The 14,328-nt window shown below is 46.3% G+C and overlaps 1 protein-coding gene across 1 annotated transcript in view; it reads right to left on the reverse strand.

Moving 5' to 3' along the window:
- Window positions 1-3,463: 3,463 nt before the first annotated feature.
- Window positions 3,464-14,328, reverse strand: part of RREB1 (ras responsive element binding protein 1) — a 151,550-nt gene continuing 140,685 nt past the window's right edge. The window contains 2 exon segments of the mRNA XM_074987720.1: window positions 3,464-7,088; window positions 13,222-13,959. Coding sequence (XP_074843821.1) covers window positions 6,568-7,088; window positions 13,222-13,959 — 1,259 coding nt within the window. The 3' untranslated portion in view covers window positions 3,464-6,567.

The raw sequence follows: 14,328 nt of genomic DNA on the forward strand, positions 1-14,328 counted from the left end.
CAGTGCTGAGCACCTCTCACTATGTACTTAATGCTTTCACTTTAACGGATTTCATGGAGGCTTGAGAACACTCAAGTTGCTCCAGTGACTGGGCCCTTAGCAAGGGCTTTGTGGATTAGCCTGGTGAATTCTGTTTACCTGAACATTCCTGAGCCAGATCCGCCCATTGCCATACCCAGAGGAGATGCTGTAAATGCTAAACATACTTGAACAACAAGAAGTCCTGTGGCACCTTATAGACTAAGGATATTTTGGACCTTAAGCTTTCGTGGGCAAAAGTCTTTGCCCACGAAAGCTTATGGTCCAAAACATCTGTTAGTCTATAACGTGCCACAGGACTCGTTTTTGGAGATACAAATTAACTTGGCTACCTCTCTTACACTTGAACAGTTCAGTATGTACGCGCTGCAGACAGAAGTGTTTTGCCGTGGGTATCGTAATAAGACTGTCTCAAAGTTCAGGCTAACATTTTATACTCGCCAGTATCAGTGACTGGGCCATGTTCCGTATTCTGTCATGGGCTGTATGCACCAGGACGTTAGTTACTGCCTGCAAACCAGCTCAAGGCAAATTTATTTGCACTTACCATGTTAATCTTCAGTCATACAGGCCTGACCTTAGGGCAAGGCAAGCAAGGCAGTCACACACCTCAGGGCCCCATGCCCCAATCCATCCATTGCCCATCAATAGGGACCACTGTCAGCGTGCCGCTGTGGGTCCTGCCCAGCGGCCAGCCCTGCTCTAAAGTTGTAACATTACAGAAATGACCAGGCCTTTCATACTGAAAAGGAAACTTTTCTCTTTTAATCTGCATTGCTTATCTTTTATTTACTGGGGCACCCAACTAATACCTGTAAACTGCTTTACCACCCTTTTATGGATAGCACTAGAGAAGTTCAAAGGAGGTTATTATCCACAGGGCAGATCTCTCCATGGCATTTTCTTCACTCCTGCCTACAGAACATTTCTATGGGTAGTGTTCTGTACAGAACAAGCAAAAAATATGGAGTCGGAATAAGGAGACTGACTTCAGGACTGGGGCTAGGGCAGGGTGTGTCTCTCTTCAGTCGGGGGTAGATCACTTTAAGAACTTCCATTGTTCCCAATTTTTGAAGTAGTTATGGAGATGAAGCACACATTGCCCTAGTCCATGCTACTAAATTACTACAAGTATGTCACTCAGGGGTGTAAATAATTCACTTGCAACAATCAGGGTGCTACAGGTTTCCACAAACATCTTGTTCTTTTGGTAAAGATACCTACAGTTCTGAGTCCCAAGCATAGATCTCCACCAAAGCAGGCAAATCAATCTAAGTGGGAGCTTTTAGTGAAGTCAGTAGGATGTTTTTTTCTTGCCTTTTGCCTTCAGACTGAGGCTGAACAGAGTGTATGTAAGGATTTCAGTTCAGGGTGAGGATGAGAATTACAACTTAAGAAACAGAATGTGCCACATCAATCTTCCCCAGTCACTACTTATTTCCTATTCTTTCCCCACAGCCTCCAAGTACCATGTGTAGGCATCCCCACTACTGCCATTACATGCCAAAAGCTTTGTCTACACTTCAGGTAAGCCACCTCCACAAGGGCAGCAGCTTGTAGTGCTAAGTGCCAGCGTGAAAAGGCCAACAGTGCTGAAACTTGATGTGTTAGGCAAAGCCTGTTTTGTCACACCCCCAAGCAAGAAATTACAGAACAGTAACTTGCCAGTGTATACACACCTAAGATGATAATGGCCAATAAATATATTTTTATTTCTTTCTCTTTACCAGGTAAGAGATTTTCAGGCTAAAAGTTTCCATGTGCTCTTACCTATAGCAACCCAATCAACATTTCATATTGCACTTGATGCAAATATTGGGTTTTCACCCAATTTCTAATTTTGAAATTCTCCTCCTGGTCCCCCACCTCTACTTATAGATGTCAACTTTGTGCTTTACACCATGCAGGAACGTAGGAATCTGGTTCCCTTCCCAACAGACACACCCTTAACCTTCAGTAATTGTTCCCTGCAGTGCTCTGTGAATGGGGAAGTTTAGTCTTTTCCACAAGCCCATGCTCAGAAAACCAATACGTATACTAACCTGACATATTGTGGCACCTTATAGACTAACAGATATTTTGGAGCATAAGCTTCTGTGGGCAAAAACCCACTTCATCAGACTAATGCATCTGATGAAGCGGGACTTTGCCCACAAAAGCTTATGCTCCAAAATATCTGTTAGTCTGTAAGGTGCCACAAGACTTCTTGTTGTTCTCAAAGCTACAGACTAACACGGCTCCCTCTCTGAGATTTTATATATATATATATATATACACACACACACACACACACATATACATACATACACACCCTAACCTGACACTCAAAAAAATCAAGCCAAAATCTCCCATGTTTATTCCCAAAACAGGACGGTTCTTTTGCTCACTCTGCAAGTTTTGCTTAAACTATAATAAAAATAATCTACACAAAGCTTCACCTTTATCACATTCCAAAGAGGTAGTAACATGAATAGCCCCAAATTTTTGAGGCCCTCCCAACACCTCCGCCGACCAGCTGTCAGCCCTACAAATGGTTTGTGAAGACCAAGTGCCACTGTGGCAATGGGGGGATTAACATCAGCAAAGTAAGGCAGGTGGCTATATTGCGCTGCAGTACTATTTGGTTTCTCTCCTAAACTGTTGCAAAAACCACGTCACTCACTAGGGCAAATTCAAATGAAATGGAAAAGAGTGTAAATTACAGGCCAGCAAATGGGATTCTGTGGAGCTTCATTTGGTGTGATTTTAACAAAGGGGCTAAAGAAAGGTGTAACTTACAGCGACACAGACTCCCTTATACATCATTTCACAATTTTAGAAAAGTGGGAACAGTCATCCAGAGGAAGGGGATTTTTAAAAAGAAGCCGATTTTGAAACTCCCTACTTTTCCCTGGGCTCTAAAATCTTGAGCTTGACCCAGATAGTTGTCACCACCACATGTGAAAGGCATTCTACAGGAAAGCAGGCACAGTGCAGGCTGGGCGGCCATATTTAACTGATAAGTTAAAATAAAGCAATGCTACCAGGATCTTGCAAATAGTTGTCTAATACATTCTGAAGATTCCAGTGTGATACAAAACTCCCTCTGGAAAATTCAGTCATGATGATAGTTACCATGGAACACCTATTTCAGTTACAAAGAATAGTATTTGTACTTTTAAGTACAGAACAAATTCCCGACAAAGCCATTTACTTATGGGATCAGGAAATTGCAGTTTAAAGGTGGAAACAGATGTTTGGATCAAAGCTGGCTCAAGAAAACTCACCAAAATGTTATCCCAACTTTTAGGAGCAATGTTGCCCAAAACCTCCCCCACTATTTTTCCCCCCCAAAAGCAATGACTTGCCCCAAAAGGCTTGGAACACAGGGGAAAATGTTCATAATCTTTTGACCATCTCTAGTTCAAACCCAGCACAACAATAAGGGGGAAGAGTTAAGACCTTCCCTACACAGAAACAGACTCTGGGTTGTGTATAATCTTTCACAGATTGGCATAAAAGCAAGTCACACCAAACCCACAAGAAGAGTCATGTCTGTTTTGCAACCTATAATTTTTAAATATAACATTTTATTGCTTAGATGGTTTGATACAGAACAGCTTTACTTTTAATTTGAATTTGGAAGTACTGTACAACTGAATGAAGAGAGGAATAAAAGTACCAAAACAAATGTGTGATTCTCTGTTCATGTGGCATAAACCAGTCTTGTACACAACTTGTAGCAGCAGTTTAAGTTCCCTTTAGAAAAAAATATGAATTCTACACATTTATTATTGTTTCCTGCATGGGCTGAAATCACCAAGATTACATTTCCTTCTTGAATAGAAAGAGGCAGAGAGAGACACACACACACAGAAGGGGAGAGAAGACTATGAATCATTCTGAAAATGGAATCAGACTGTCACATGGCTCCAAAAGCCATCTGAAAATAGTCACAAATGTAAGGTCTCTCTTTTTGCGCTTTCACAGTCAAGTGCTTAATGTAGTGATTGAATTATTTCAATGTAAAGTCCATTGCAACTCTGACAAAAGAATTTCAGAAGATCCATTTTTTTGTAAAAGCCCTGAGAAAGGAAAAATAAAAGGATTCAAACAAAAAAATATATAGAGACAAATTAGCTGAACATGCAAACTAAGCCTAAGATTCACCCATAGTTTAAACATGTTATAAACTTCACAGTTTAATATTGGGGGGAAAAACAACAACAAAGATTTCTCAGTCAAACTCAACTAATAAAAATGTCAATAAAATGTGGCAAGACCTTATAATCTACTAGGATACAGATAAAGGCTAAATAAAGCTTTAAATCAATAGTGATTATTGCTAGCAGATGTCCCGGCAGGCTGCTGGGAATTGATTACTTGCTACATTGTTCTGCAGCATATAGTTTAGTAATGGCTTCTCCCCCACAATATTGCGCAGTTTAGTGTGGAGAGCTGCAAAAACCCCCAAGAATTAAAAATAAACAACAAACAAAAAATCCCCAAAATACCCCCAAATAATATAATTATTATTATAATAGCAATAAAAAAATTAAGGGATGTGTGAACTGGTTTAAACTAAGTAGAACATGCCAGGTAAAGTTTTAAAGAAATCATTGGTTCTGATTTTTATTAATTTGGAGTAACTTATTTCAAAACTGGTTCATACATCCCTAATTAAAAATATCACATATACCGCAACCATTTTTTTTTTCTTATTTTATATGAGAGAATATCACTTGAGAACATTTTTCTTCCTTTGAATTCTGGGGAGTTGAATTTCAGTCTCCAGAAATTTGTTGAAATATTTCTTCCTCCCAGTCTAGTAAAAGTAGGCCACGTGATTTTGCAGGGAAAGGGAAGGGAGGATCACAGTGTAGGTGAGGGGGCTAAAGTGGTGGAAAGGCACAGTGAGACAGCGGCAATACTATGGCTCTGTCTGTCCCAGAGATCATGACTGAAGGACAACAAGAACAACAGAATGCTGAGCATACCTAAAAACAATGCACAGCTACAGTAGGATACATGTTCCTTAACCCAGTAAGGATGGTGGTTGGAGTATCTCCTGTTGCAGGCAACAGGAAGCCCGTGGAAAAATTCCAGCCCCCATCATTAAAGCAGTTTAACTATCAATATGAAATTTAGGAACACACACTAGTCTTCAAGCATCAACCCCAAAACCTCAGGAAGAAAGGTTTTTTTTAATTCTTTTTTTAAATTTTATTTTATTTATTTTTAACATGTTTTATATTTGTAGTTTTATTACCAGTAGTATTTTCTTGCTTTAGAAAAAAGACGGTAGCAAGATCACGGTAAGGCTCGCATTTCTTTCTTGCTTGCTTTAAACTGGAAGACTGAAAAACTTTGCTCATTAGTAACAAAGGCTCCACTGCTGTGATCGGAACCAAAGTAATATAGTATTTGCAGTGCCTTCCTCATGCACTCAGGGGGAAAGGAAGGGGTTCTATCACGCCCCTCCCCTACCCCCCATGCAGACACACTATCACTAGTGAGATGTTCCCCTGTACATTTGTGATGATTATTTGCTGGCCTCCATATGATTCTCCAGTCAGAGGAAGCCTTCCTTTTAAGTACAGTAGAAGAGCTGCAATATGAGAGGGAGTTGGTGAAAGCTTAAACAGAGGATCCAAGCTGCACTGTAGATCTCCGTGGGCAAATATTGCCCATTCGTTTCTGCTGACTGCAGAGACTAGCAAATTGATGAATTTATAAAATAATAATAAAATAATAATAATAATAATATATTGAAGCAAATCAAACATATATAACAGCGGGTGCATAATTTCCATAGGTTAAGTTGCTATGTGACTCTTCTCTGTGTACTCAGTCCACAAGGGCCAGAAAGAATTCTTAAAATGGTAACAAAACCACCATTTCTAATGCTGAAAAGTGGAAACAAGTTATGAGGTTGAAAACTCTTTGTCTTTCCTGGTTTTGGCTTTAACCAACTTTGAACGCGTTCAACCACATCATTATTAATACCTGGAACTGGATTAATGCTCCATCGTATGGCAAATGCAGAAACATCTATATTGATTAAAATCAGCATCTCATCCATATTTCCTCTGGCTAGCTCATCTGAAATTCATGTAATTTTCTTCCAGTTATTGGCTGTGGTAACCAAGGGCTTCCTCACCCCACTGCCCCCATTTCCAGCTCAGAGAACAAACACAGCGACTATCACAGATATACAAGAACAAGCTCACACACACCCCAATACAAAAGGTAACATTAATGCTTAAATGAAAAAGGTCCGCTCCAAATAATTCATTAAAATATTACAAAAAAAATCAAATTTTTGAAAAAAAATCTATGATACCAAAAGATCTAATAAAGTAGTAAGGCACTCAAATCAGTATATACTATAGTCTCTTGCATTAGTATACTGAAAGGCATATGGCACTGAACCCAGTCTGCCATACTATCCCACAGATGAAGGTCACTCTTACAAAATGTACTCCAAAAACCTTGCTCTGCTGGCTTTAGTTTGTGTGCTGGGATAGGTCCAATTTCAGAGCAAGAAATTCACTCAACTCCCAAAAGCTGAGGTGCACCATCTGCAGAGGCAAGAATGTGATTCATAGGAGATTTTTTGTTGTGCATCTCCAGCAAGTCCTGAATAAAACCTGATGAACTCTCGTGATCACAGTTTCCCCGAGATTCCTGATCTGTTGTGATCTGTTTCTGTGCATTCTTGCTGGACTCTGCAAGGCAAGTACTGGCTGTTCGTCCAGGGGTTTTCTCCTCACTGCAAAGGGAATCCTTGGCTACATTGGCCAGACTTTCCTTTCGGTTTCTGGAGACAGATGAATGGTTACCAAGGCCTGCAACTGAGTCACATTCACTTTCTGAGATGGGGTTAGTGCCACTCTGGACAGACTCATTTTCACTATCTTCCTCACACCTTGATTGGGTTTCGTCTTTGTCACTCTCCTTTTCGTGGTTCCTAGCATTCTTGACCTTCTGGTGTATACGCTGATGACGAACCAGGCTGTGTTTCAGAGTGAAGGTCCGTTCACAGGTCTGACATTTGTATGGTCTCTCTCCTAGGACAGAATTAATACCAAAATATAACTGTCAGATTACAAATACATTTCCCTCTCTTCTCAAGGCAGCATGACATGTAAGAGTACATCAGACTTAGGGGTCTTATTTACTAGAACTACATCTACACTACACCATGCTTTTAAAAGGCGATCGTCTGGAAGATATCCCTGGAAGAGCACCTTTTGAAAGAGTGCATCCACACAAACAAAAACCTGAATCGCTCTTTCAATCCGTTTTTTCAAAAGATCGCGTCCACACACAAAAGCAGACCTACCACTCTTCCCATCTGCTTTCTCGAAAGAGAGCATCCACACGGCCAGAGGCACTTTTTCGAAGAGTGGAGCAGGAAATGCCGCAGACGGGGTCGCAAAGCCGACACGCCCTTCCAGGGCCTGCAGCCAGCTGCTCCCTTACAGACCCTCTCTCAAGCACACGCTGGGGGCTGCTGTGCTTCCACAAGGCACAGCAGACCCCATGCACCGGCAGAACGGAGCCGCAGCAGCAGCTACTCCTCTGTGACTGGCCGTTGTCAAGTCCCTGGTTGCCCACCTGGCTATGGTCCTCACGGCTGCCTCAGACCTCCTCCTGGGGTTGTCCTCCCCACCAGGGTTCCGGAGCCCTTTGACTTGGTACTGCACCAGGGCCCCCCCAAGCACCCCGACACCTGTGGAGCCACTGCAACAGCTCCGACTGGTGGGAGTGCTTGGTGCTGGGGGACTGGGATGAGGCACGATGGTACCAGAATTTCCGGATGAGCTGGGCAACGTTCCAGGAGCTCTGCCACTGACTTGCCAATTCAGGGCAGGAAAGGCCACTGTTGGGGCTGCGCTCATGGAGGTAAGGCATGCCCGGGTCAGGCACCCACCACGGGGAGGAGGCTCCCAGAAATCGAGGACCCTGGGCTGCTGGGGTCCCAGGAGGAAGGAGCCCCAGGAGGGGGGGCCCTGGAACACCCTCATGGGAGTGCCCACCCTCCATTCCATGCAGATTGTGAAGCGTGATTCTGCTCTGGAAGGTCATCTGTGTAGCGGATCTGGCTTCAAGTGGCTCGGGTTCCTGAACGGTTTCAGCACTGTTTTACCCATCCGCGCCCCAGAATGCAGTGCAGGGATCAAGGTCAACTGCAAGGGCTGCCACTCAAACATCCACATGGGCTGCACGCCTGATGTCCTCGTGTTCTGGAACTCCAGCTTCTGCTTTTGAGTTCTGCTGTTATATAGAAGCCGGAATATATGTTCCCCCTGCAGGTGCTCTCAGATGGGGACCGGCCCAGGCCCCTCTGCATGGTGGCAGACGCCACGTACTCCCTGCAACCCTGGCTGACGTGGCCTTCCTCTGGCTACCCTGACCCAAGCCAGAAGGTCTTTAATGCAAAGCTGAACCAGGCCCGCAATGTGGTGGAGCAGGCCTTTGGGTGCCTGAAGGGGCAGTGGCATTGACTGCTCATGCTTCTGGAGGCTCAGCTCTGAAACGTCCCCCAGGTGACGGGCGCTTCTGTGTCCTCCACAATATCAGGGAGGACAAGAGTGAGGTGTTCCCCCCACCTACGCGGGAGGCAGAGTCCAGCCCTGGCTGGGAGCAGCTGGCCCCCTGCCCCAAGCCACCAGGATGGGATCCACTTTTGGGAGGCCCTCTGGGAGAGCTTCATGCAGGGGCCCCAGTGACCCCCACCACCAGGAACCCCACACAGCACATACACCCTCACCATCCCTCGCCTCGACCCCTCCCACCCCACAAACACGTCCCCCAACTCCCCGCAAAAACCACGTGACACAGGGGTGGTGCAAAAATAAATCTTTAGGTAATACTACTAAGAATCATGTGAGAGTCCAACCAGCACACAAGTACTACTTACAGCAGGGAACACGGCCAAACAATGCACATTGGGGCTTGGGCAAAAGGGGGGCCTCATCCTAGAGCGGGGCTTCAACTGGGGGAGGGGCCTACTCCGAAGTGGGGACGGATGGCTGCCAGCCTTGTCAGCCTTGGGATCCCTTCCCACTCCTGGTATAGGGTCTGCGGTGGGGCTGGGAACGGGTGGGCATCCCAGGGAGGTAGGGCCATAGTAGGTGCCATGGTGGTAGTGGACTCAGCAGGAGAGCTGGAGCAGGGGTGGGCTAAGCCTGGCGGATGGAGGGGGTGTGGTGGCGTGGAGCAGGCAGGCCAGGAGCACCATGTGGTCCCGCAGGACTGCTGTGATGTCACCCAGATGGCCCATGATGGTGTCCAAGCAGCCCTCTGCCACGCACAGTCAGTCTCGCTCATGTAGAGATGCTGCTCCGTAACCTCCACCTGGTGATGGCAGGCAGCATCCTCCGTGGGCTGCCATCACGCCCTGGTGCTCTGGGCCCCTCGTGGAGCTGCTGGGGGGTGGTGACTAGTCCCCCTCCTCCTCCTGAGACTGTCCGGGACAATGGAGGGGTTGGGGCTCTCCCGGCCCTCCTGCGGCACGGCTGCGGGAAAAAGGAGATCAAGACGGTCAGTCCTGTATTACCAGCACGGGAACAAGCCCCCAGCCTCCCTGCAGACACCAGGCCCCGTCCACCCGTGGATGGCCATGGGGTGCCGCGCATGCTGCGGGGGTCCCCACCTATGCGGAGCGGAGCCCAGGCGCGGGCCCCGCCCTGCCCACCCACTCCCCACACATGTGGCTTGTGGTGCTGTCCGCAGGGGCAGGAGCTGAGTGTTGCCAGTGGCTATGGTGGCATGCTGAGAGCCACGGCTGGCCGGGCCATGTGTTGCCATGGGTCCACTAAGCGTGGGGGTGTCCCGCTGGCAGCTGTGGCGCCCCCGCCCTGCAATCCGAGGTGTGCGCCCCACTGGGTACTTACCAGAGGGCCCCTCGCCGAGGTCCGATGATGTCCAGCTGCCCATCCCCGGGCTCGAGGACTGGGATGGCAAGCGATTAACTAGGTCTCCCTCCTCACTATAGCCCTTGGTGGCCTGCTCCGGCTCCGGGCGTGTGGTTCAGCCCTCAGGCAGTCCTCCTGCTCTTCCCCAGGTTGTGGCCCATCCGCCACGGTGTCCAGGACAGTGGGTCAGGGGAGCTGTCCCTGGGCACCAGGAAGCTGCAGAACTCCCGGTAGTAGGGGCAGGATGCAGGTCCTCCCCCAGAGAGGTCAGCCGTGTCCCAGGCCCAAGCACAGCCCTGCCGCAGCTCCTTCACCTAGCTCTGAACCTGGCTAGGTGTCCCTGGGCAGCAAGGCTAGTGGCGAGCCAGGTGAAGGTGGCTGCGTGGCCGCTCTTGGTGCCCATCTCCCTCAAGACCTCCTCCTCCTGCCAGAGGCCAAGGAGATCCTGCAACTCAGGGTTCATCCAGGAGGGGGCCCGTCGTTTGGTGGGCTGCCCGGCTGCTGGCCATGTGGGGCATCTGGCCTATGGTGAGGGCTGGGAGGTCGTGCTGTGCCTGGCTCATGGTCTGCCTGCAGCCAGCACGCTCTCAGCTTCCTGCCACAGGGTTTCTGAGTCCCTGCGGCTTTAAACAGGGCTGGACTCCGGGAGCATAGAGCTCTGCCATTGCCGGCCAGGGCGTCTCTGCACACCAGATGGCCGGCACCATGGTGGACTCCTCTTTCGAAAGGATGGCCCGCGGTGTGTGTACACACATTTGTTTTCTGAAAGAGTCTTTCAAAAGGAGCTGCTCTTCCTGATCGGGGATTGGAGGCACGCTTTCGGAAGGGATGCCACGTTCTTTCAATTTCCTTTCGAAAGGGTGCACTTTGTGTGTAGACACTCCACTCGCTCTTTCCCACATGTCCCGTTTTCCATGTTCCTTTCAAAAGGCCATGCTAGTGTAGATGCAGCTATGGTGAAGAGAGGGGAAGGTAGGTGGTTTGATTCCAGTTATAATTTAAACCGCTTAATTATGTACCATAGACGCACAGAAATTGCTGGGACACAGATAGGGAGGTATACCAATGAGTGACTCTGGGTTTGTCGATGCTTGTTTTAGTCTTGTATTAACAGAAAAGTTTGGATGACAGAGGAGAGTATTGTAAAGTGCATACAGTAATTAACTGGGGCACGGTGCATAAATAACATTGCAATTTCTATTTCCAGACAAGCCACTGAGAGGCTAGAATAGTTTTCTGTGGGTATTTTAGTACAGAGTCTAAGCCACGTATTCTGTTTTTGGCAGTTGCAAGGACGGGCTGTGCTAACACTCATCTGTCCTCAAACTGGCTCTGGGATCGCATGATTTTTTTTTCCCTTCAATCTTGTGCTTAGTTTAGTCCCACTGGGAACTGTAGGATTCCCTTTCACGTGTGACTACATGCTACTTGGGCATTAAGGCCAACAGCTAGGTTTCTAAATAAGAGAGTCCTGACTCAGAAAAGTAATGAGCTTCTTCAACGGGAGTTGTACATAAAACAGCATCTCTGACAATCAGGTTGCTTTTCTTTGGGTGTGCAATTTTAGGCACCAACATTTGCAGGTGTTCGGTTTACTGAAGTCATTTACCAACACCCCTCCCCGACCCCCGACTTGCCATTTTTGTTACAACTGATATTTAACAACACCATATTTAAAATCTGTGTAACTACAAGGTTTCAAAATCTGGCTGCAGAATTACAACTATATTGAATTGTATGTCCCCCTCTGTACCCAACTGCTTATTTACTAATGAGTTTACCTGCAGCTACTCTCCTGACAAAACACTAGACAATGATTTTAGAAAATTCGTCAATTTTGCCCAAGGCCAGCAAGATCTGGGAGCAGGAATGTGCACTCAGGACTAAACATTTAGCTCTCTCATAAACCTCTTGGGACTCTAGAGACGTCTGGTGCAATACGTATTTGTAAAGGGACTACACTAACTTGGGTAGATGGGTTAGTAAAGTGACATGCAGTATTCAGCAGCTATAATCCATCGTGTCTTTAAAATCCTATGACCTTAAATGAGCAACTTTTTTTCTGCCAGAAGTTCAAAGAAGACACGCAAAACTCAAAAATGTGTGTGACACTGAGCCAATGGCACTGAGGCAGCAGTTTCCTTTCCAGGCTAAACAGACTGCATGACTTAATTTCCCCCACAAGGATGGAAATTACCACAAAACAGAAAAGACTAGCCCTGGGGTCTGGGGAGGGTCTCATAGATGGAGTGAGGATAATGGGAGTATTTAAAAAACAAGCCAGGCCTCATGTGAGAGAACATTTCTTCCTCAGTCACACATACAGGGTGAATATTTTACCACACAAATTATCTAACCAATTAGAATGGAACTTGTGCACAAATGAGACTGGATACAGCAAAGCTCCACCTCTTGTTAAGTAAAATCACAGTCCCATAGCGAGTTGATGTGCAGATGCAGATGAAGGCGCAAAGCACCTGAGCTTATGATAGAGGAAAGTATTGTATTATGAGAGAGTTCTCTGAAGCTGAGAGTAACTTTACTCTCAAAAGGATCTGGGTAGAACATGCGCGTGTGTGTGAGTGAGAGAGAGAGAAAGAGATTCTTGTTTTGTTTTGAACTGTTCCCTATTTAAGCCTGCACAGTCACCAGAGGTCATTGTACATTTCTGCTCCCGTCCACAGAGAGAGTGAAGGCTCATCATGGTGGTGCCTCTCACTCAGTTAGACACAGCAAGGATTGCAAGCAGACTTGCCCACCTTGGCTCTGTGGAATCATATGATAAACTGAATCCACTCCTCTGATGTATTCCCTTTATAGCGTCGTCATACTCCAATGTGCAGAGAGAGAGAGAGAGAGAGAGAGAGAGACGCATAGCCTCTGAGGAAAGGGGAAACAGCTGGATATATTAACCTGTGCAATAGTCTCCCTGCTCTCTCCATCTCCAAATTCTAATGCACATAAGTAGGAAAACAATTTTTTTTAAAACGTAAGCTAAATACCTCCTCATGTGGATACACCTCTAAATAACACTCTATTTCCACTGACTTTTCTGCAGATGTGAAAGATTTTGCACACTCACCCTTCTGTCCCCCATTCCTCTCCAATTCGTTTCAGGTTGCCACAGAAACTTAAACTCGCCTCATAACACAGTTTGATTGGGCAGCAGCAATTAGAAGCCATTGCTACTGCTGAGCTCTATCAGGCTGAAGGGCTGACAGGATGCTGATCATGAACAGCAATCTCCTACTTGCACCACTGTCTCACGTTCTCTACTTACCTGTATGGGATCTCATGTGTCGTGTCAAGTCCTGTAGAGACCAGAACCGCTTGTTGCACACAGTACAGACTTTCTTCCTCTTGTCTGCCTTTGTGGTACTCTTAGCTCCGTTAGTCTTTGGTTTTTTATCATCATCATTCTTCTCAATGGATTTCCTCTCTGTGCTCTCTCCCTCAGAGATGCTTTCACTCTCTTCATTCTCCTTTCCTGTTGCCTCACAGTCCACAGACGACTCCAGCACCTTCAAGTCCATTGGAGGCCCTTCCTGACCAAGAGTGGAGTCCTGCTTTGGGGGAGCTCCAGGTCCACCCTGAACACTTTTGCTTTCATCTTCACTGCTCTTTTCGTCTTTTCTGTCCTCACGAGAATGGGCCTTTTTGTGCCGCCCAAGAGTGCCAGCAAATTTAAAGGATTTTCCACAAACATCACAGGCATGTTTCTTTTCAGTCTGAGAGCTGTTACCTGCACTCTGGTCACTCTCTGCCAGCTTAAAGTCCATCAGCTTGCTGGCAAAATTGAGGTCAAGGCTTTTATTACTTACAGAGTCTTCCTCTGGTCCCTCTTCATATTCCTCTGCTTTTTCTTCTGCATCCTCTTCTTCTCGGGTCGAATCAGCCTTTTGCTCCTGTCTGGGACTGCTGTTGTTTTCTGGTAGCTCTGTTTCATCGTCTGGCTGCTCCCTCTCACAGGAGGTCAGGTCCAGCACCGTACCTAGAGTCTCTGGATCTGACTGACTGTCTGTAGGCAAAGAGAAGGAAATTTTCTTCAGTCAGTTTAACTGTGTGTTCCATCAAGGCATCACAGACTCACTAGCATCACTTCTCATTCATTTAATTGATCTACTGTCAAGACCAGTAAATGTACAACTGAGAAGAGAGCATAACAGACACGCCAAACGAGGCCATTAGGAGTTTGTAAGAACATACTTTCTTCTCCCTCATCAAGCTGCTGGGTTCTTGAGTCTCAGTTTCACTGTGCCACAGTGCAACAAGTCTCACTACAGAGAATATACGGTAACGTTCCGACATCAGAAGAGAGAGATAAGTGCAGTACTATTAAAAATACATACCACAGATCTGCATCTATTACTCACTTACAAAGAAGGAA

This window comes from Carettochelys insculpta, chromosome 2 (assembly GCF_033958435.1).
Source record: "Carettochelys insculpta isolate YL-2023 chromosome 2, ASM3395843v1, whole genome shotgun sequence".
In the NCBI taxonomy this organism is placed as follows: Eukaryota; Metazoa; Chordata; order Testudines; family Carettochelyidae; genus Carettochelys; species Carettochelys insculpta.